General features: G+C 28.7%; 1 protein-coding gene across 5 annotated transcripts in view; it reads right to left on the bottom strand.

Moving 5' to 3' along the window:
• Positions 1 to 15,683: 15,683 nt before the first annotated feature.
• The window catches only part of LOC142322467 (low-density lipoprotein receptor-related protein 2-like), a 93,576-nt gene continuing 84,491 nt past the window's right edge, over positions 15,684 to 24,768 (bottom strand). For all 5 annotated transcript variants that reach the window (XM_075361579.1, XM_075361581.1, XM_075361580.1 and 2 more), the window contains 4 exons: positions 22,171 to 22,478; positions 19,966 to 20,226; positions 17,544 to 17,739; positions 15,684 to 15,866 (listed from right to left, as the gene is read on the bottom strand). In XM_075361579.1, coding sequence (XP_075217694.1) covers positions 20,220 to 20,226; positions 22,171 to 22,478 — 315 coding nt within the window. In that variant the 3' untranslated portion in view covers positions 15,684 to 15,866; positions 17,544 to 17,739; positions 19,966 to 20,219. The remainder of the gene's footprint in view (positions 15,867 to 17,543; positions 17,740 to 19,965; positions 20,227 to 22,170; positions 22,479 to 24,768) is intronic.

Below are 24,768 nucleotides of genomic sequence, written 5' to 3'. Positions count from 1 at the left end.
TCGGGAGGCCGAGGCATTTGGGATGCGGTTTCGAGCCGGGCCAGAACCGGAGCGGAACGGTGATCACAATGCACCGGAACAAAATTTCGTCCAGTTGCCCATCTCCCGTCTGCGGAAGAGGCTATGGAGCCTCGGATGCCTATGGAGGGATGGTATGCCTCGAGTTCGTTTTTAAGGGCGTCGGGTGCCCAGGTGCTCACCAACCATGTAAATTTGAACCAATATCTGTTTCGGTTTCGCCTGGTGGCTGATGAGTTGTGTGTCTGCGGGGAGGTCCCGACTGGACCTCAAAAATGTGCATATGATGTGCGACTGCCCTACTCTTGGGGGGGGCCAGAGACCGAGCCAACCTGGAACTTAGAGGTCAGGGGGAAACTAAGACGCTCACAAACGCCTCCCCGATTTAGTTTTATGGTTGACAAGTGAGCGATTGGGACACTTAAGCAGGTGTTGTACGGCACCTTGCATAATTCACTCACACATGTTAGGTAGATCATTAAGAGCATTTAGGATTTAGGTCGCTAAACTGATTTTTAGAGGCATAGTAGCCGTTTTTGGCACAGAACATTTGGTCTATGCTCTAGGGCGACCGAATGGGGTGTTGGTGGGAGAAATGCCAGTTAACCAAATCACTTTGGGTAGATGGGATCAGCTTTTCGCATCTTATTTTGCTTGTCTCAGAGGACAGCCAAATCACACGGCTTTTGACTCAGTCCTTAGAAATCCTAATTTAGAAAGGTATGAGGACCATCCACATTGTACTGCACCTGTAGGTGTCTGTACCCAACGTCTACTGCACCATATAAATATTGACACACCTTCATTCTTTCCAATGTATCCGTGCTCACATCCTCCTTGGGGAATAAACCTTATAAATTTTATGTTTGAACTTATGATATACAATAAACAATCTACACTACCTACTGTGTTCTAGCAAATGTTTCAGTGTGTTCTCTCCAAGATGAACCCAGACACACTGGTATACACTGATGGATTGAAACAGAACAATACCGTTGGTTGTGCGGTTGTTGTCAATGGTAGAACTTATATGTTTGGTCTCCCTGGTATTACAAGTGTGTTTACCGCTGAACTATACGCTATAAATAAAGCTCTAAATATCATTAACCCTTTTTTTTTGTCTTTGTCTTCAGTCATTTGACTGGTTTGATGCAGCTCTCCAAGATTCCCTATCTAGTGCTAGTCGTTTCATTTCAGTATACCCTCTACATCCTACATCCCCAACAATTTGTTTTACATACTCCAAACGTGGCCTGCCTACACAATTTTTCCCTTCTACCTGTCCTTCCAATATTAAAGCGACTATTCCAGGATGCCTTAGTATGTGGCCTATAAGTCTGTCTCTTCTTTTAACTATATTTTTCCAAATGCTTCTTTCTTCATCTATTTGCCGCAATACCTCTTCATTTGTCACTTCATCCACCCATCTGATTTTTAACATTCTCCTATAGCACCACATTTCAAAAGCTTCTAATCTTTTCTTCTCAGATACTCCGATCGTCCAAGTTTCACTTCCATATAAAGCGACACTCCAAACATACACTTTCAAAAATCTTTTCCTGACATTTAAATTAATTTTTGATGTAAACAAATTATATTTCTTACTGAAGGCTCGTTTAGCTTGTGCTATTCGGCATTTTATATCACTCCTGGTTCGTCCATCTTTAGTAATTTTACTTCCCAAATAACAAAATTCTTCTACCTCCATAATCTTTTCTCCTCCTATTTTCACATTCAGCGGTCCATCTTTGTTATTTCTACTACATTTCATTACTTTTGCTTTGTTCTTGTTTATTTTCATGCGATAGTTCTTGCGTAGGACTTCATCTATGCCGTTCATCGTTTCTTCTAAATCCTTTTTACTCTCGGCTAGAATTACTATATCATCAGCAAATCGTAGCATCTTTATCTTTTCACCTTGTACTGTTACTCCGAATCTAAATTGTTCTTTAACATCATTAACTGCTAGTTCCATGTAAAGATTAAAAAGTAACGGAGATAGGGAACATCCTTGTCGGACTCCCTTTCTTATTAGGGCTTCTTTCTTATGTTCTTCAATTGTTATTGTTGCTGTTTGGTTCCTGTACATGTTAGCAATTGTTCTTCTATCTCTGTATTTGAACTCCTCTTCCTCAAGCTTCTCTAAATTCCACCGATTCATCTGACACCTTTTCTTCAGGTTTTTAAAATTCATTAACCCTAAGTACGGAGATATCCTTATTTGCAGTGACTCGTGAAGTGCTCTCCAAGCCTTAGAAAACTTTTATTCCAGACATCCTATCGTCATTGAAATCTACAACGCAATCATTGAGTTGAACAATCGCAACACACAAGTAAGTTTCTGCTGGGTCCCTAGCCATGTAGGAATTCTGGGTAATGAACATGCAAATTCCGCTGCCAAAGAAGCATATAATCAACCTCCTTTCACCTCTCGTGCTGCTACTTCTGATTTTATTAATTACGTAAAACAATCTCTATGAGCAAAGTGGCAAGGTGACTAGACGGCTATTGTTGATAATAAACTCCGGCACATTAAAGATTCTGTGTTGCCATGGAACTCCTCATGCAGAAAAACTCATCATGAGGAAGTGGTCCTCTGTCGATTACAGATAGGGCATACCAGAGTCACACATGAGTACCTGATGTAAGCAGGAAACGCACCCCTATGCTCACAATGTAACTGCCGCATGACTGTGTGCGCCACATACTTATAGATTGCATATGTTATGCAGCGTTGTGTCATAAATTTAAACTGCCCAGAAACATCCGTGGTGTCTTGAGCAATGATAACAAAGTTTTAAACCGGATATTTCTATTTTTGCATAGTACTGGGTTTATAAAAAATATTTAATATTGTTGCGTATATGTTTTGTACTGGAAGAGTTTTTAATAAGTTTATTTTTTGTTTTAATCTTTGTTGTTCTGTGTTTTTGATTCAGTTATCCAACTAGAGAGCCTTTTACACTCCCTGTCAGACTTTGTTAAATTTTATATAGTTTTTGTTATTTTTATTTTTAGTTTTCTTTTAAATAAATTTATTGTATTTTTAAAACTCCAACTGTGATATTAGTTGTAAGTGTTTAGTGATTTTAGTTTTATTTTATTTTTTTAATTTTTAACTTAGTTTTAGTTTTTGTTATATACTTTTTATTAGTTTTAAGTTTCATTTCATTTTTATTATATAATTTTTTACCTAGTTTAGTGTTAATTTTTTTAGATTTTCTGTTATCTGAGAATGGGCCCCTTACAACTTGGACTTTGTTAAATTCTATTTCTTTTAGTTTTCTTTTAGATTTTGGCTGTGATATTAGTTGTAAGGTTTTATTTTTTTAGACTAGTCTTTTCCATTATTTTTTTATAATAAAAAAAAAGAAAAATTCCGGGCAATGATAACGTGTATGCGTTTTTGTCATCCTCCAAAAAAAAAAAAAAATGATTGATTTTTAATCATGATAACATTGCTATTGCATAATGATTAGGAGAAAGAAATTAATGTTTTTACCATATGGCTAGTGCTGCTGTAAGTTGATTTGTTGTTTCTCTAAGATGATTATTCAGTTTTCTATAATTCCAACCTCATTTTGGTAAGGCAGTGGCATTTTCGCACACTACAGAATTGCCATTTCATCTTTTCTTCTGAAGCAATACCTAATGGTGGTCCTTGTTATTAAAAAAAAAAAAAAAAAAAAAATGTATATAATATACGTAAGTATATTATAATTATTTTGTAACATTCTTAGTTATGAATGGAAATGAATTATTAGGGGTCATTCTTAGTTTGTTGTTTTTATTGGACACATTGATACATCTCATGTGTTATATGAAATTTACAAAAACATCTATTTTTGGTATTACTTGATTTATATTTATTAATAATCAACACTATATTTGGATATGTGATTTATAGAGGTGTCCGTTCCAAAATCACTTAACTGAAAAATTATAAATATATTATCTGCTAAAGTCTCCACCTGTTAGATGTTTTCATTTTGCAGGGTTACTTCCCAATTTAAAAAACAAGTTCCAATCAGCTGATTTTGTTCTTGATTGTTTTAATACATCTTGTGAATAACAAGTATGAATTGCAAACTGACAACAGAACAGTTGTTGATTATGCTACAATGTTTGTAATAAATAGTTGTGAAATAATGATGCTGTAATTTAAAAAAAAAAAAATTATTAATGGTGACATTAAAAAAGATCCTTTAACAATTGAAGGGTCCAACTGGGTTAAATCTGAAAATTTTAAAGTTGAAAATGAAGAGGTAAGGGTGTTAGATATTGCTTATAATGGAACACCAGTTATTCAAATTGACCTTTGCAAAGCCAAATTAGGATAATTGTAAAGGATAATTAATAAAGGTTATCATTTTATACTGGACATATTCTAATGATTAATGGATAACACACTATGTAAAAGTGAGTAGTGCTTGGCGCTTCTCGTTTTCATTGTATTATGAAACTCAAGAAGCATTTTCTGATATTAGAAACAAATACATTATTTTTATGATTACTTCAGCAATATTGAGACTGATAAAGTGAGTTTTAGAAGAACTTTTAGTGATATAATTGTAAATCAGATTTTTATAATTAGTATACCTGATTCAAAATCTGTTGTTTTCCCATTACCTAGTAAGCACTTTATATGTTCACAACTAATACACACACACACACTATATATATATATATATATTTTAATAACAAATTATTAAGGAACGTGGTGAAAGTAAAGAACTATATGGTCTGACAAAGGAGATAATTAAAAATATTTTTAGTTTATGAAAAAAGTGTACAAAAGAGTAGCAAAAATTTTCCCCTGGGAGTCTTTAGAAAAAAGGAGCAAAGAATTTTAAAAGAAGCATTGCTTAAGGCAATTAAGAACATTACTTCCTGAAACCACACAAAAAGCAACCACAAAAAATAGAAACATAGGCATGAACGATTTTGTTAAGCATATAGAGTATCATACCAAGTTTCTCTCTCCTTACCAAAGATAAAAATTACAACTTTTCTTCCTGTATTAAATTTCATAACCATAGAATACTCTATATAGCATTATTAAATTGGAATTTAGCAGGAAAATCTAGCGTTTACCAAAAAATTGAAAAGCCTAATACCTGCAAAGATAACTTCTCATCTTTGGGAATTAAAATGTAAAAATGAAAATTTTATCAATGTTTACATAGATAAAATTTGCATTTTAATAATAAATTCTGAGCTCTAAATATAACATATAATAATTGAATTTTTTGTTCCTAGCAGTAATAAGAATGGTTTTGTTAAAATGATGTGTGTCAGCTTCAAAATGGTTCAAAAGCCTGGAAATTACCATGACTCCATGTAGAGGAGCTTCTTAGATGAAAATAAAAGTTGATAATGATAATAGATCTGGTAGTTAAGAATCAATATGTTGAGGAAACCAAAAATTATTAATATAACCATCAATCAATCCATTTATGTAAGGCATATTATCTTCGAATCAATCTATTGAAAGATATAGTAGAAGCTGCAATGATAAAGTTGGTGATGATTGTACAACTGATAACTGAGGGAATGGAAATCAAATTAAATAGCATTTAACTTGCAACATTAAAAAGGCTAAATGTTTCTATATGAGATTATAAAAACTCCATTCCATAAACTTACACAATTACCACTTACAATAATTAACACTGATTCTATTGTTTTTGCTATAGTTTTTTTTTTTCAAGGGATGAGGTATTTAGAATCAATTTTTAATGAATATGCAACAACCTATATTCTGATTTTTTAATCAGTCCTTTACATGTAAATACTATTGGTGACAAATAATTCCTGTTATTTCCTTTGTATATTCATCTCCAAAATAAAATCATAAATTAAAGTGGTCAAATTTTTCACACTGTAATATTAAGCAAAAAAATAAAATCTTCCTGTTAAGGCTAACATGTACGTCTTTGTTTACATTTTTTTTTATTATTATTTTACTGAACCAGCAATCCAAAATTGTTAACAATATTGTGAATTAACATTTTAGTTATTTAGTAATGGATGATGTATGTTTTTTGAGAACTACAATCTCTCCAAATTCATTCACAGAAAGCAGTAGTTGTTTTATAGAATAGCTTTGTGAGCTGTAAGTAAAAACAATGAGAACAAATAAATTTCAACATTACCTTCCATGATAAAATAATATTAAGCATGTTGTGAAATAATAATTACTTGTTATTATGCACCTTCAATAAAAAATCTTTAAGGATATTAAAAAAAATTATCTTGTTCCTGTTTTAAAATAAAATGTTTATGAAATAAGTTATACTAATAATTTAAAATTAGTACGATTATTAAATGAAGAGTTAAATAAAGTTCGTAAGTACAAATATGTATTAAGATATACAAGTTCAGAACCAATAAAAAAAAGTAGTGTAATCAAACAAGTATAGGTTTAATTTTATTGCTAGTAAAATATTTTTGTCATTAGCAAAAGAGTATATAAAAAAATGAAAAAAGACTATGACTAACTTTTTATAAACCATTGGTGAATCCATACACAAAATTCCTAACAAAGAAAAATTTTTAATTAATATACTTTTTAAAAAGAAAAAAAAATTGCATAAAAGATACATAACTTAATACCTATCAGAATACAAAAAATTTCCCATACAAGTAAACTGCTGTGGTTGTCAATTATCATTATCGTATTGGTTTAAAAAAATTAATTTTTTCACTGGCTGCTTAACTTTTCCCCTCATTATTAAATACTTTTGCAGAGATCTCTGCTTTATCATAACATTTATATAGACTTAAATTAAAAATAAAAGTAAAATATTAAAATGATAAAGACAATATTTATTTAGAGAAAATACTATTTGAGAAAATTTAATTTAATATCAGTGAATGAGATAGTTTTAACCCTTACGTGATAATCACTAAGTGATTATCATTCTTCGAGCTCTCTACACACCTTTTTAAAAAAAATTACAATATGATGAACAAAAATAACTATAACTTATTGTACACCAATTTACACAGGAAATTCTAAATAACAAGTTTATGTAATTGTGAAAATTACTTACCTTTATTCTGAGAATGCTCCACTAAGAAAGTAAAAAAATTCACTTTTTTTTAGATTTTCACTAATTCTAAATAATGACTGTTTTTTTAATATATCACAATGGGGAAATGTCAAAACAATTTAATTTCAGTCACTTTCCAGAGACTTTCCTTTTCCTCCCTTGTTTTATCGGTCGCCAGAAGTGTTCAAGTTGATGATAGCATGCAGTATGAACCCCACAATTACATCCTGGACACCAACATGAGCTGTGTCCTTGTTTTTTTATATGGCCACACACTGCACATAATCGCTCTTGATGACCAGGAAGGTGGACAAGCGTTTGTTGGACATCATGTTGTGTTAATTATCTCCATCCAACTGGAATAGCTGGATTGTACAGTCATCTACTAATGCACCAACCATAATAACTATAAAATCCCTGCAATTCAATGGCTTGTCAGTGTTTCTTTCATACAGCGGGTAAGCATTCAGCAGATTCAACTCCAAAAAATTGGTGAAAATGTTTTCCAATATCTTTTGGTAGGTCTGCTGCAAGACATGATAAATAGACTTATCACTATCATCAACACCACCCGCTGATAGTTTATTTCTATTAATAACTTCAGGCTTGACTGCCTCGTCCACTATGACTGCGGATCTTCTTGTCCTCAGCATTACATCCTGTTATAATCAGGTAAACAGGTTTCTGTGTTTTGACTGCTTGTCGCCTACAAGCAATACTGGTACCTTTCTAAAATAAGTGTTTTTTTCTATACCAAATTTGTCATTTACCACTTTCTTTGACAAATATTTGGTGTTCTTATTTACAGTTCCAGTAACAAAGGTTTTGCAGCTGTACAACTCCTCTGTTACAGGTAACTTAGTATAGAAGTCCATAAAAAAATGGTAATTTTTGTCCAATAGATTGGCTTTCGTCATCAAATTCATAACAAATTTTTGCTCAAAAGGTCGTTCGTTCTTCTTGTTGTAAAAAGTCTTTACCGCTATATAAAGAGACCTGCAGTACATAACTTGTCTTGCTATCACATATGTGATAGCAAGACACATATGTCAAACCTCTTTATTCCATATCTAGCATGTCTCTTATTTGGAATGTATTGAATGAAGACACAACAATTCTTCATGCCTATCGTGATTTGATCAAGGGATAAATTTTGATATAGAATAAAATGAGCACAAAAGTTTTTATTCAGATAATCAACAAAAAAATCTCACTTTGTACCAAGAATCATACCCTGCTTGGCCCTGGTTTACCCTTTCTTTTGGGCTAATGTGGAGCATTGGAGTAAGACTTCGAAATCTATTCTTCGACATTGTCTTGGAATAAAATTGAATAAACTGTGTGGTGTCAGTGTACCATTAACTAACAACATTTTTTTCTGCAAGTAAGCCCCATATTTATCATTACTGAAATAATTTTTTTAATTTCTAAAACGCTAACATCAACCCATTTTTTCAACCTAATTTTCAACAAATTTTCCTTACATATGTTAATGTATCGGTCTGATTTCATCATCTCTCCACTGGCATAAGTACTTCTGACCCTTCACATGTAAAAAATTCCCCAAAACATCTTTTTGGCTGGGCGGTTGGGTATTTCTTACAGGTGTCCTGGCGTAGTAGTCTTCTCATCTGCTAACATACGAATGTAGGCAACTCTCTCCCCTTGGACAAACAAATGAATCTCGTCTGAAAAAATAACTTTTTCCCACTTCTCAATAGCGCATTGTTTATATTCCATTGCCCATTGAAGTCTTTTTGTCTTCATAATCTGTGTCAATAACCGCTTTTTTTTTAGGTTTCTGAGCATTCCTTCTCGCTGCCAATAATCCTTTACAAACTGTCATATCAGAAATATTAGTCCCACTGGCTCTCAAGTCCCCTATTAAGGTCAACAACTGACAGTTGTGGATTAATTTTGCTTTTTCTTATTAGTAATCGATTCTGTGTAGAGATGGTTTTCTTTCTCCTTCCGCATTTTCTTTTTCCTTCCGCATTTTCTTTTCTCTTTGGAGAGACAGAAAACAGAGAACAGGAAACGCGTTCCGTTTCCTGTTCTCTGTTTTCTTTTCTGTTTATTAGTGAAATTTATATACATGTTCTTCTCAGTGTTCATTAAGAAATGATTTTTCTAAATTCCGAGTTTAACAGGTTAAGATGGAGCGACAATAAAATTTACTATCTTTTTTAATTTCATTTTAACAAATGAAGATATCAACTTGAATTTTGATGTGTGTAATTTTCCTGTAAATATCTAAAAACCATTTGTAATTTTTTTTTAAATTCGACCTTGAGAGGGATGAATATAGGTAAAAAAAGTTAACAATCATTAAAAAGTTTCCCTATTTCCAACTATATCAAACGAGATATTCACTGTATTGGAGATTTCAAATACTCTTCAATTAAATATATATAAAAAAAATCATTTTCAGGTTTTTTAATTTTGATTTTTTAAGGATTGTGACTATTCAGCACAGCAGCTCAATCTACACTGCCGCTGTTACTGTATGTGCATTTTATTTATCATTATTATTCTCACAAGCATGAGTTAAATGATCACAGCAGGGTCCAAAGGGCAGAGCTTTCTGGCTAGACGGAAAGGACAAGCAAAACGAGCCAAGACTAGCCTAATATCTCCTAATTGCGACAGAAAACTCGAGTAACCATGTAGTGTAGTGAAGCCGTGATGGAGATGCTACATTTTTTGGGGGTTTGGAAATATTCTTCAGATATATATTTAAAAACCGTTTTCAAAGTTTATTGAATTTTTATTTTTTAATGAAACATATGTAACCAAGAGCACAGGCAAAGCCGGAACAAGGAATGCAAATTTATAATTATAAAAATGTAGTCTATTAAAAGTCTATTAAAAATGTAGTCTATTAACCCCACTTTAATGGAGACTTTATTGGATAAAATTATAAATAGAAAAACTGTAGTAAATTATAAAGTAGTGAACCTTATTGCCTATTAGTTTCTTTACTGAATAAATTTTTGGTACAATACATTGGATTTATGCCAAAATATATAATGAATTATTTCTCTTCTACCAGCAGCCGTTATCCTGTTGTACAACTTTCATATGCTAGTGTTTAATTAATGGTTTAACTATCATTATATCGTAATTAATTAAACATTTTTCTTTTTCGTTTTATCGACATTGTACAATGTTTATATAATTATGATTATTATTTGTATTGCATACTGCATATTCTTTCTCTTTTTCTTATTTCATACTAAGTATTTATATGATGTTAAAAATATAACCGTATTTTCTGAATTGAACCCTTCCAAACTATTGATGGATGAATCGGCTAACAAGGAAATAAGTAAATTTTTGATAGATACCAAGCTATTCACAGATACATCTAAACATTTGATTATTAACATAAAATTAAGTTTATTTACTGTTGAGAAGATGTACCTAGTATTATTTGACTACTATAGTCTCAATAAATACTGAAACATATATAATCTCTGCTAATTTTTAAAAAACAACCTTGAAGTTGTTAGACTAAGGTTATATTTACTTTTTGTTTTTCACTTAAGGTTCTTGTTAATTTCACTTTCATAAAGCGTATATAAATAATGCATGTCTTTTGTGATTTTTAATTTATTCAGTTATTTCTTTTTAATTTTCTTTATTTAAAGCTCTCTATTAATATAGACATACTATGAATTATTTTTTTTTTAGTTGATAGTTGATGTTAGTGCCATATTATTTCATATTAACAAATACGATTTTTCTTTTAACTAATTTTCTTAAAAAACATTTTTTTTCCCACCTACTCCTCTGGAACGGATCTACATTCAAAGTTTGACTCGAACCAGAAGAGTATCTTTAACTCTAGCTTGCCTCCCCAAAAATCCTATTTTTGGTTTACATCAATAATTTATGTACCGGTAAATTCACAGGTTCTCTGACTTGTTTTGCAGATGATACTGCGCTCTCTTACTCCTCAGAAAACGCATTTACTGTTAAAAATGAAATGCAAAATGACTTGAATATGTTGAAACTGTGGGTTACAATAAACAGAATGGCCGTGAGTATTAAAACTAAATTTGTTCATTTTACATCGAGTACCAGGTCTAAGCGTGTTAAAGTTGATGATATTTATTTTAAATGTAAACCTTGTCTTTTGGATAATAATTTTTGTGGTAACTGTATCCGAATAGAGCGGGTTGACCGACTAAAATATTTGAGTGTTATAATCGATGAGAGTATCAACCGGAAGGCTCATATAACTAGTATGAAGGGTTACGTGAATTCAGCGCTTAGGAAATTCTATTATCTTAAATATATTTGTCCAATTTCTGTCCTTAAAACAATATATTATTCGATTATTAATTCAAAATTGCAATACTGCATTTGCTGTTGGGGAGGTACGTATATTTCTACTCTCAATCCTGTTATTATTGCTCAAAAGCAATTTTGAGCAATAATAACAATAATTTGATTGTAAGAATTATGACGAAAGTAAATAGATTTGAACCGTCCTTCCCGCTGTTTCAAAGATTGCAAATCTTACCGTTAAGGTATATTTATGTTTATAGGGTTTTGCGGATATTCTTTATTAGAGGAGATTATATGAGGGGTAATAATAGGTATTTATTCAGGCAGGCTACAAGCACAGAACCGTGTAGCTATTCCATTTCTGAAAAACAAGGCTTATAAACGCTTCTTCATTTATTATGCCCCAAAGTTGTTTAATAAACTTCCAGTTTCTATAACATCCGCAAATTCTCTACCGATCTTCTCCAAAAGGCTGAGACTATGGCTTTTGACGTTGCAGGACATTCAATTTCTTTTTGATTAACAAGCTAAATTTCTCATTTTTCATCGAGTGACACTAATTTATTAGTCGTTGAATAATCGTAATTAAGTTATGAGTAAGTAAGTGTTAAATAAGTCGTTAAGTAATCTTGTAAACATTGAAGGTAAATTTCTATTACGTGTAATTTTCTTAGGTTATAAATAATTATTAAATAAATCTTTGTGTTTTTATTAGAGAAACTTGTTAGCATCTGTCTCAACTGATTATTTTAAGAACTGATGGTGACCTCAACACAGCTATGCGCTAAGGAGGTACCTATCTTTAGTACATACTTTTATTTTTTAAGTAATTAACGGTAATAAATAATAAAGCATTAATTAAAGTTTTTTTGTTAGTCTCTTAAACTGTGTTTTTTTTGTTTTTAGGTTTTTTTTTAGATCAAATCTAAGAATTTAATGTTAATTTTTAAGAATTAAAATTTTTTAATGAAAATTCATTTAACGCTATGTTTAATTAATTGAAGTTTAAATGTAGTCGTAATTAAAAACAAAATTAAGGATATTGTGATTTTAATTAACTTCAGAGAAATTTTGTAAATTAGTTTATTAATGTTAATTTTATATTTTTATTGTAAAAACATTATTTTTTGTATATGTATTATGGAATAAAGAATTATTATTATTATATATTCAGAGGGGGTCCAAATCGGGGGTCGGGGGGTCAATTACTGACAGCAAGGCTAGTAAAACTAAGCTTGTATACAAGAAAATTAATCTTGACGTCTATTCTAATAACTTATAAATTAAAATATTAAATCTAACACAATGCATGTTAGTATCATGTACAAATGCAAATAAATGTGAATAGTACACTCACTACTACACAGAAAGTATATAACACACACAGTATTAAATATAATATAAGGTAACTTATAAGTTATCTTATATTATATTATCTTATCTTATCAATCGGAGTATCTGAGAAGAAAAGATTAGAAGCTTTTGAAATGCGGTGTTATAGGAATGTTAAAAATTAGATGGGTGGATAAAGTGACAAATGAAGAGGTATTGCGGCAAATAGATGAAGAAAGAAGGATTTGGATAAATATAGTTAAAAGAAGAGACAGACTTATAGGCCACATACTAAGGCATCCTGGAATAGTCGCTTTAATATTGGAAGGACAGGTAGAAGGGAAAAATTGTATAGGCAGGCCACGTTTGGAATATGTAAAACAAATTGTTCGGGATGTAAGATGTAGAGGGTATACTGAAATGAAACGACTAGCACTAGATAGGGAATCTTGGAGAGCTGCATCAAACCAGTCAAATGACTGAAGACAAAGAAAAATATTTTATTTTACGGGTCTCTTATCAAAAGATAACACGAACAAAAGAATTAAATTTAATTCAGTTAAAGCAACAGTAGCTTATTACTCTAAGCTATTGTTATTTACTAATATAATGTAATCGTATCAGCTTACAATTTATATTACCACCTGCATCAACAATAAATATTAAAGCAAGCAAATCTAGACCTGATTAATTTTTACATAAAGTTTTTTATACATTATTAAAATTATAAAACAAATAAAAACCAATCAAACCTACTTCATACACTCACAGAAATCCACAAAAATAACACTAAAGTTACCAGAAAACCACCGGATCGAAAATTTTTCCAAATTTCACGAAACTTTAGCTAATTACAATGTCATATATATATGTTTTTATACATATATAATTGGAAATAAAGATTCATCATTATAATCTTTTTTTATAAACAGACTTATATTAATATTTATCTCTATTATAAAATTATTATTTTTTTTTTTTTGGTCTCAGTCATTTTACTGGTATGATGCAGTTCTCCAAGATTCCCTATTTAGTGCTAGTCGTTTCATTTCGGTATATCCCCTACATCCTACATCCCTAACAATTTGTTTTAGATATTCCAAACGTGGCCTGCCTACACAACTTTTTCCTTCTACCTGTCCTTCCAATATTAAAGCGACTATTCCAAGATGTCATAATTATTGGCCTATAAGTCTGTCTCTTCTTTTAACTATATTTTTCCAAATGCTTCTTTCTTCATCTATTTGCCGCAATACCTCTTCATTTGTCACTTTATCCACCCGTCTGATTTTTAACATTCTCCTATAACACCGCAATTCAAAAGCTTCTAATCTTTTCTTCTCATATACTCCGATCGTCCAAGTTTCACTTCCATATAAAGCGACACTCCAAACATATATTTTCAAAAATCTTTTCCTGGCGTTTAATTAATTTTTGATGTAAACAAATTATATTTCTGACTGAAGGCACATTTTACCTGTGCCATTCGGCATTTTATATCGCTTCTGCGTCGTCCATCTTCAGTAATTCTACTTCCCAAATAACAAAATTCTTCTACCTCCATAATCTTGTTGTCTCCTATTTTCACATTCAGCGGTCCATCTTTGTTATTTCTAATACACATTTCATTACTTTTGTTTTGTACTTGTTTATTTTCATGCGATAGTTCTTATGTAGGACTTCATCTATGCCATTCATTGTTTCTTCTATATCCTTTTTACTCTCGGCTGGAATTACTATATCTATATAATTGTATATATACTGTTGTATCTATACTATATAATTATTTATTTAGTCGATATATTAATACTTAAATTTTTTTCTTTCGTACTCTCTAAGGATATCTGTGATATTACAGGTAGCATACTGAATAGCTTTACATTTGTTATCAATGTATATTAATATGTTTTGAATAATTTGAATGCAGTTTTCTCATTGGCTTTTCATTTTAAATTAAAGGTAAATTTTTTAACAACGTGTAATAATAGAATAACTAATAGATATTTTGTATCGCTTAATATAAAATCATTTAAATTTGGGTACACGTATTTTCTTTTATTGTCGTAGGATTACACATTATGTAATGATTAATCTTATGCGATTTATTATCAGTAACGTATAAAAAAGAAAACATTGTTTTAGTTGGTAATTATTTTTCAAGCGTATGAATTTTTAATGTTAATGATTTAATGATGACCGGTAAAATATTATAACAGGTTGCACTGTGTTTTGTATCCAATTTTAATTATTTATTAATATTTTTTATAGTGTTTTAAGATTAGTGAAATTTTCTTTTCTTTAAGGGTGATCTTGATCTTATCTTTTGATAATTTGGTGCCTTCTTATGCAATTCAACATTCTGGAATTATGTGGCACTAGATGTTAAAAATTTCTGCCCAGATCGTTAGCCATCTTTAGAGGTTACAATACGCAAGTGAAACATATGCAATTCACCCGCACTCACACTTTTACTACATTACAACCTTAAAATTGGATTTGATAGACATCATAAAAACCAAGCGTAATTTGTAAAGTGAAAAAGAAAAGTAAAATGTAACTAATCTTAGCTTACGAAGTTAAATATTAATTAAAAAAATAAATAAATAAAATAGAAATGATATTATTAAACCATTAAATCATAACAAGAAGCAAAATTCAGTAAGTCTTTCTTAGTGCAAGTACTCACAAATATAACAGATCATTTATTAGGTCCGATACGTGATTTACTGAGAATATTTTGGCGGGAAATTTACGATCCCTCACCATATAGCTCCTTCTGATTTCCATTTTTTAGGGAAAATTAAACGAATATTTCAGCGGTAAGCGATTTGCAGGTGACGATGAACTTAACTTAAAATAACTTATTTATTATAACTTAGTTTAAATTTATATTTAAATTAATTTAGTGTTTTAATAATAATGTTTTAAAAAAATTACACATTAAATCTAACATTATCATAAACAAAATACATAAGTTACTACCGACCTGTGACATAGGAATGCACCTATAATTATTACAAGTGAATTCTCCATTAGCACGTGCAGGATAATTACAATTTTCCTCATCAGAACCATCTCTAAAATCATTTTCATGATCACACTTCCATGTTTTAAATATACATCTACCATTGTTGCAACGGAATTCATTAACATTACATGAGTGATAGGCTGAAAATATGTTATAATAAAAAAATCAAATACACAGTAAATTATAAAATTAGTTACATTGTTTAATTTTGCTTGAATTGTTGATTATTATTAATGTAATTTTTTACCATTTTTCTTTCAAGATTTATTTCTTCCTTTTTATAATAAAAAGAGGATAAGGGAGGATTCTATGGAATAAAAATAATCTTTGGTTAGAAACATCTTAATCTTTTTAAAAAAATTGATAGGTAATAGTGTCTTGAGGTAATTTTTATGCTACATAAAAAGGGGTTTTGTGCCAAAATGAAAATGTTACTGTATTTTTTATGAAAAAGAAAAACAGTTACATTTCATTTAACCTAATATCTGCAGCACTCTTTTAATATGGTTCAACTTATTTCACAGCAGATTATTGTTGTTAACAGTAGTTTGAATTTTATTTCAAATAATCATAACTGTTTGTGTAATACAAACTGAAATTTATGTCTTGTGCTAATCCTCTGACAAAAGGCTTGGTATATAAATTAATACTATTTCAACACAGAATACTACTACCATTATTCAATAATTAATTTATCAATGAACTTCTGGAAGTAAAGAGATTTTATGGTTCCTCTAAGATCTTGCACATTTGTTTATTAATTAAAAACTATCAATCCCTTAAAGTTGGAAATAAGGGCTAAACTAAATGACAAATTAATGTCAATTCTTGAATTTTTTAAACACCCTAAAGCATAGGTGATTTTTTTTATTAGCTTCATCTATAATGTTATTGGAATAATTTTTTATGATGAATTTTATTTAGAAAGAAATTGGCATTAATTGATAAAAATTAAACCTTGAATTAGTTGAATGGAAAAATTGGTTTAATAAATTTTTAAGGGTGATATAAAGCCAGAACTTTTAAATCTAGAGATTCTAAAAGAAGTTATATCCAAATAATAAAACTGCTTACACCTAGTATTATGTGTATATTACCAAATGAAAATAGACAGTAAAGATGAATATTATTCAAATAACAAAACAGAGTGATAATTATAAATGTAAAGTAAGGGAAGTAAATAAATAATATCTTTACTTTAAAAAAGAAGGTAGGGTTTGGAACTACAGGTTAATTATATATACAATTTGCATGTCTAGTAATGTTTAGCTAGCATGACAATGATGGTTAGTAGTAAAACTATTCTTGATCATCAATAGAGATAAACATTTTTTTAACTACATACATTGTAAAATTATAACAGGACATAAGCTGCAAACAACAAAGCTCGGTTGGTTCAATGCTTCAGTAGTTTCTTGGGGAAGGGATTTGAAACAAATTCTATTAATTTCATTATTTTAATTCTGAATAGGAACATCCACTATTTAATTTTTTTTATCAATAACAATACATTTCTATCCTAGCATTTATGTGTATCAGACTCTTAAAGTTAAAAATTAATTTTCACCTAAGTTACTAACTTTATTTCCAATTTAAAAGATAAATTAATTATTAACAAAAAATCCATAAGTAAGATGCTAGTAATTAAATGAACATTTTAAGAATGAACAATATATGTGTTGCATTACTTTATAGATATATATATATAATTACATTTTTTTAGGCAAAAAATGACAGTAAAACTTTATGGCAGAATTAAAGTATATAAAATATGTGTGTGTATATATATATATATATATATATATTAGAAAACTTACTGCAGTAGTTGCTCTCTTCATCACTATTATCACCACAATCATCATCACCATCACAAGCCCACATTCTTGATATACATTTACCATTGGCACAATAAAATTTTGAACTTTCAACTAACCTTCAACAACTATAATTCTTTGCTACACACATTCTACCATCATTGACAAGCTTCATAGTATCATTACATTTACATTCCACCTGTTAAAAATTATCAATAAATAATTATCATGTTCAAATCAATTTAGTAACTATTGGCATAATCTTAAACTATTATTACAAATGGAAAATTAATTTAGAGTTTAAATCTTTAAAAGTATTTTTCATACTACATAATACAAGTGCAGTTTAGTTTTTTATATTTTGAACCTTTTTTTTAAACTTTAACACTTAGAAGTCATGCTGCGCAAATTTTGACTCCACGGTATTCAGGAATTTCAGGAAGCAAGAGGTATAATTTAGAAAGAAAATATTTTTTTTACAGATATGTTCTTTTGCAATTTTTTTTATTATCATTTGGCAACAATATTTTTATACTGTATTACCTTTTATTACACTGCATTACTTTTAAGGTACTTCAAATAAAATATGGATAAAAAGGAGTTTAGATAATTTTTACACAAATTTTTATTTTAAATTACATCGTGTCATAAAACAGAAGTACAATGTATGAAGTAGCTTCAGAAAGTTTATAAATTTGCATTTTTACTATTACTATTAAATAGAAATCATGAGACATATCTTTGTTTTGTAATTTGGTCGCAATCATGATGTTCACAATGTAGCCAGCATCTGATTTGCTTCCTCACCTAAAAATAGCAATAGTTGTTTGTGGAATCTATATGTGATAAGTATTACATTACAAATGCCTTTTTCTGAACAATGAACAAATGTCAAATTTTGTTTTACACAAAAATTAGCACAAGAAATTATTATTGCTTCAAATATGCAGTAAAAACAGAATCAAAGAAGTTAAATATCACTGGGAAGTTGCTACAGTATTTTCCTCCATGATCTTTTTGTCAACATAATTTTCAAAAATTTTGCCTAACACGGTGTAACATCTCTGAAGCATATATTTGCTTCTTGAATTTTTACCAGCTGATTTTTCTTATTACCTTACCAGAAACTGACTCTTAAAGAAGTAATACATGAATGCCAATTTTATCACTGTTGATGCAATAATGTCCTGAAGGAGGATTGAAAGAAGGATTCAAGGAATGTTTGTTTAAACTACATAAATAATGAAAAGTGTATCCAAAGCAATCTACTTTTAAGGAAATATTAAATTTTTTACTTACAGATTATAAATACAAATTCCATAAATTTTTAAAGCTACCTTGTTTAATTTTAAACAATAAATAATAATAAAAGTTCTCATATTTTTCAATTATTTTAACACCTAGATTTGGTGAAAAATTCCTAAACATTTTCATGCCTTCTGTTAGGAAAAAATATTTATCCTGTTGCCACTTATTTATTTTTTTGCTTTTTGTTTCTTTTACATCCTACTATTGAATAGACTCTTTGTGCCAGAAATAACCTAAACTAATTTGTAAAATGGCTCCATCATGGCATATCCAACGGCAATACATAACATTATTGCTTTTGCTGTGAGTCATCATTGTAGCAGTTTTGATAGTGTGTTATTTTACACTATTCTTTTATTTTCATTGATTGTTTTTTTTTTATCAATTTCATATTTTATTATTTTAACACTAATTTATTATTCGCACATATTATCCTAACTGGGTAAGAAATTAAATGATTTAAAACATAATTTTAATGTTAATGATACTGCAAGAAACATAGAAATATGTCTATTTGAAAATGTACATTTATCATAATTCTTTTATATTATGGCATTCATAATAAATAACTGACAAAAAGATTAGAACATGATGTATATTTTTTTTATTTTTTAAATTACAATATTATTAAAAAAAAATGTACGCAAACTAGAGACTAGAGACTCATACTACATAAAAATAGTCACACTATGCTCTGAAGTAATTAATAACTTCAATGCCATGAAATGAATGGGATGGAATGCAGCTGGTGCAGTGTCAATTAAACTACTATACTGGTACACTTATAGGGAAACATATATTGCATTATATAAATTAAAAAATGGTATTAATGATGTTATTTTGTCATATAAAGAAACATTCTGTTCAGAAATAAAAGCTTATCAAATAAAAATAAAGGAAATACAAGGACATGACATATAAATAAAACTTTACTGTTTTACAAAGTATCAGTTTATACCAGAACTTTAAATTTAATCAAACATAATCCGTAAAATGTACATTAAGAAAGATGAAATATGTTATTCAACAATTTCAATACATCACAATCATCCACTTCCTTTCATGATTTGAATCGTACAAAAATAATTTAATAACCATAAAAAGTGAAAATAACTACTGTTCCATTTGGTGCTGGATGACAAGAATGTGCACATCCACCATTATTAATGTTACATGGGTTAACATTACATTTCTGTCTTGCACTAGAAAATACATGTATATCTCTTGGAGAATCATCAAGCCGTTTTACCATTTCAATCATATTAGCACCAGTATGTTTTTCAGCTCTGTATACACCTCTTAACTGTAAATCAGTCCAGTAAATATAATTCCGATGAACTGTAATTGCAAATGGATAAATTGTGGCAGATATTAATACCTGAAAACAAAAACAAACAGAATATATATATATAAATATTAATTATTATGAATCAATGAATTAGTTATAATGCAGCACAAAAAATTCCAAAAACTAAAGAGTTATAAATTAAAAATAGATTTCAGCAAACTCACCTCCCTTGCAGTTCCATCCAATCTAGATCTTTCAATTTTAAAAACTTATTACAAGTTATTATTATAAGTTTAAAAACTTATTTTAAAATCTTTCAATTTTAGATGTTTTATTTTTAAAAACAAATTATACAAAAATGTTTAAAACATAAAATAAAATAAATAAAACATTCTAATTAAAAGTGCAACTTCTGATTATCACTGTTACAACTTGTTAAGAACAAATAGTGGTACCATTTAAAATAAGTCAACAGCCTAAAAGAAAATGACTTGTTAATGCTACCATCAACAGCAATACAACACACACGGAAAAAATAAGATAATAGGTAGTTGTAGGTTTACGATCTTTCCTACACTCAGCTCTTAAATCTTCAGGGAATGGCATTAAAAAAAGATGAAAAAACTGGAGAAGTAATATCAAGGTTATTTAAAACCACTATCAATAGAAGAGTATTTTATCAGGATGGTAATATTTTCATTTAAGTTGAATTGAAGAAATATGGGCTGCCATTTATTTAGACTTTTTCCCTTATGTTAAGTTCTTTTTAAAATTTCATTTTGAATACAAAAAAATTCATTCCTGTAAATAATTTTACTTAAAATAAAACAATCTAGAACCCAATACGTATTGCAAATTATTATTAAAAAATAATAATAAATCAATAAATTGTAGTATGAACTTGTTGGATCTTCAGGAGGAAAACTAACCAAATTTTCTCTATATTTAATTGATTTAGTTCAATTTCCCATTGAACTAAATTGTAATAGTTGGATTTTTACTGCATTATATCTAAATATTTTAAAAACTTCCTTTTTAAATTACAGAAAGTGAATTTAAAAAATATAATTTTCCTTTTAATTTGACTGCAAGTTTATTACATTTGTGTATAATGAATGCAACTGTAAAAGTTAATTAAACAGGTTCATTACCATAATCCTGAATAACGAATTATTATTTTTTTATTCTATCTTTGTTATCAAGCCAAAAGGTTTGATCTGTGATATAGTGAGCAACATGGTATTAAAAGCAAAAGGCATTTCATATTTTCTTACATATTTTTCTCACATATGTTTATTTCTTTTATTTCCCAATAGAAATGTTTATTGTATATTGACCACAAACAAATTACATTTTTAATAAACCTGACATATCATGTGTCAACATGGTTTAATAAAAAAGTAATTGTTTTAAGTACTAAAAAGAAATCACACTGTGTATTTTATTTTTCATAGATGAATGAAATACTCAAGAAATTAACAGATAAAAGTTATGGTAGTACATTTACATGACTAAGGACATAAAAGAGGATTTTTATAAATAAATGTCATATTAAGACAAGCTTAAAGTTATAAATTGTGATCAGTTAGTTATACCTTAAATTTACATAAAAAATAAAAATGACAAATAAATTTACTACTATAAAGCTACATGCACAATTAAACAACAAATATTTATTTTTATTAAAACATTATTTTATTAATTTTTTCTTAAAAGAACTAAAATTAAAGAAGTAAAAATGTGCAACATTTATGCTATATTTTATGGATTAGATGATAAAAATACATACATTAATATTTATAATAACTACAAAAAAAATGTGGTTCATCCTTTAATGTCGTAATTAATCTAAGAATAATTTTTAATAATATTTCATGTTAGTTAATGTTAATGAATTCATGCTTTTCATTTTTAAGTAACCATATTAAATAAAGATTTAAAATAACAAAAAAAAATTTATTTGTTATTTATGATGGTATATTATTAGTAATAGTATGAATGATAATAAAAATGAAAAAACAAAGTTATTTTTACCCATTACAAGGATCAACAACAATAGAACGAGGGCGTTCAACTCTAGCAATCATAACAAGATCTGAACCATCAAAGTTCATAGCATAGATACTGTTGTTGGATGAATCAGTCCAATAAATTTTTTTATGTGTCCAGTCGTAAGAGATACCCTCAGGATTGATGCCACGTGAAGTAATTGCTTTCACCTGCACGCTGGTTGGATCTGTGCTTGGAAGCCATGCAATTTTTGCCCACGGTCGAATTTGTGTAAAGAAGATTTTCTTATCATTATAATCAAATTCAACACCAACCACATTTGTCAAGTTAACCTGAAATAAAAAAATAATAACAAATATACCAATAGATTTCTGTTATTATTCATAACAAATACTATTATATATCATCATATATGAGTATATTATATATATATATATATATACACAATTCTTACATACTGAACCAGCACAAATGTAAAAACAGTCGTTATTGTATGGTAACTCAAAATCTCACGTAAACTTCTGATCCAAACAGTCATATCTGTAATTTGTTTATGTAGAGTGTATCACATTATACTTACTTGAATTTTTATTTCTTAGATGTTCTCCGTTTAAAAAATTAAAAACTTTTTACAATTGACTGCTATACACTTTTCATGTAGTTACACTTGTTCAAGAATACTGCTGTCAATTTTAAATACCTTTAGAATTTGTTTTATTTTGTAATATTTATATTAATAATTTGCAAAATATTGATGTACAATAATGTTTTTCTCACTTGCCCAACATTTCATTAATATTCTTAATAGTTTATTAGCAACTCAAATACATTTTTATATTCATTCATATGTTTATACTTATTTTTAGATAAACTTGGCTTCTATTATTTGAAAATAAATAATCTCCATTCTATTAATTATGTAGTTAGATAAATTTCATATAATACTAAAAATATACAATTTTACAGAATAAAAACTTATACCAAAAAAGTTTTTAAAAATATTTAACTTCAGCAGAAAATAATATTCTTGTACATAATATTAATTATGATCAAAATTACTTATAATTTAATTATAATTATATATAATTAGTATAAGTAATATAATTTAATTAGTTATAATTTATGGTATACTGAAAATGTCTCCATATGGTATTATGTGTCATAACCATAGTTGTTGACAACCTCTGGCACCACCATTAGATATTACTTCAGAGGATAATATCAATGACAATTTTTTTACCAGGATTTGAACCCACGACCTCCAGATGAAAGGCCGTGACATTACCACTCACACCACGGAGGCTGACAGTTGTTGGCAATCTGACATGAGAAAAAGTCACTCGGAAATGACACACTCATTCTCAAAAATAATAAACATTCATGTCAGGCTTCCTAAGGCCCATAAAGAATAAAATTGTTACCTAATACTTTTTTCACTCAACCAAATACACTGTTGAATATAAGCATGTCAGCTTTACTGAAATATAAGTGATATTTAGGTCTAAAAATGGCATCTTTACCTTGTTCTTCACCAACAAACTAGTTGTATAATAGATATGATTACTATCTGTTAGTTGTATAATAGATATGATTATTATCTGTGTTTATATCGAAATATAATTTTATAAATATAATTACAAAGAAAAAAAAATACATTTAACAATTTTTATAGGTACTTACATATTAACACCACTGCAGCTACAGGTTTATTTAAAAACAAAGTAGTCAATCGGATTTGACTAATTAACACTGTAATTTTTTGAGTATTTATTTAATAAATTCAGTAATTATTGCAATTATTTATTATTTAAATAATCAAAACACTCCTGTTAATTAGTCAAGGTTATCGAGTGAAGCAAGCGTAGGTTAAGTTTGGTTAAATTATATTTATAAAATAAATAAATATAAATAACCATTTATTAAAATTAATAAAGAGACTGTTTTGAATCTATGTTAAACTCTATGTCAGCCCATTTTCCACCGAAATCCGATTGACTATTTTGTTTTTAAATAAAGCTGTAGCTGCGGTGGCGTTAATACGCAAGTACCGTTTTTAAAATTAGTATATTAATTTATTCAAAGGTAAAGCCAGGAATGATCTAAAAATATATTACTTAATAAAACCAAACATAAACCATATTAATCTAATCTGGACAATTCTACAAATCAGAAAAGAATGATGAACGTAATCATACCAGTATAATTGTTGGTCAAAAAAGTGTTTTATGAGATTATTAAAAATTATTGTATTATATAATTTATTGGTACAAATAAACAATTGCAGAAATTCAACCAAAAATAAAAAAAAGAAGTACAGAATTTACTTTCTAAATTATTTAAAATAAATTAAATCTCACCTACAATTGAATTATTATATTTTAGGATGATTCTACACTTGAAATACAATCAGTATGGAATGCAGCAATAACAGACAAATAAATAATATTTAAACATTAAATCACAATAGCAAACATATTATACAAATCCTCTAATTTAAAAAAAAAAACTTTTATTATTGAGATTAGTAATACTACTCTTCTAATATAAATATTGAATTATTTAATTATAAAAAAAAAGAAAGAAATAATTTGTACTTTAAAAAACTGATTAATCGGGGTAAAA

The sequence above is a fragment of the Lycorma delicatula genome, chromosome 3 (genome assembly GCF_047948215.1).
Source record: "Lycorma delicatula isolate Av1 chromosome 3, ASM4794821v1, whole genome shotgun sequence".
Taxonomy (NCBI): domain Eukaryota; kingdom Metazoa; phylum Arthropoda; class Insecta; order Hemiptera; family Fulgoridae; genus Lycorma; species Lycorma delicatula.
Note: the sequence above shows the minus strand (reverse complement) of the source record. Positions and strands in the feature narration are given on the sequence as shown.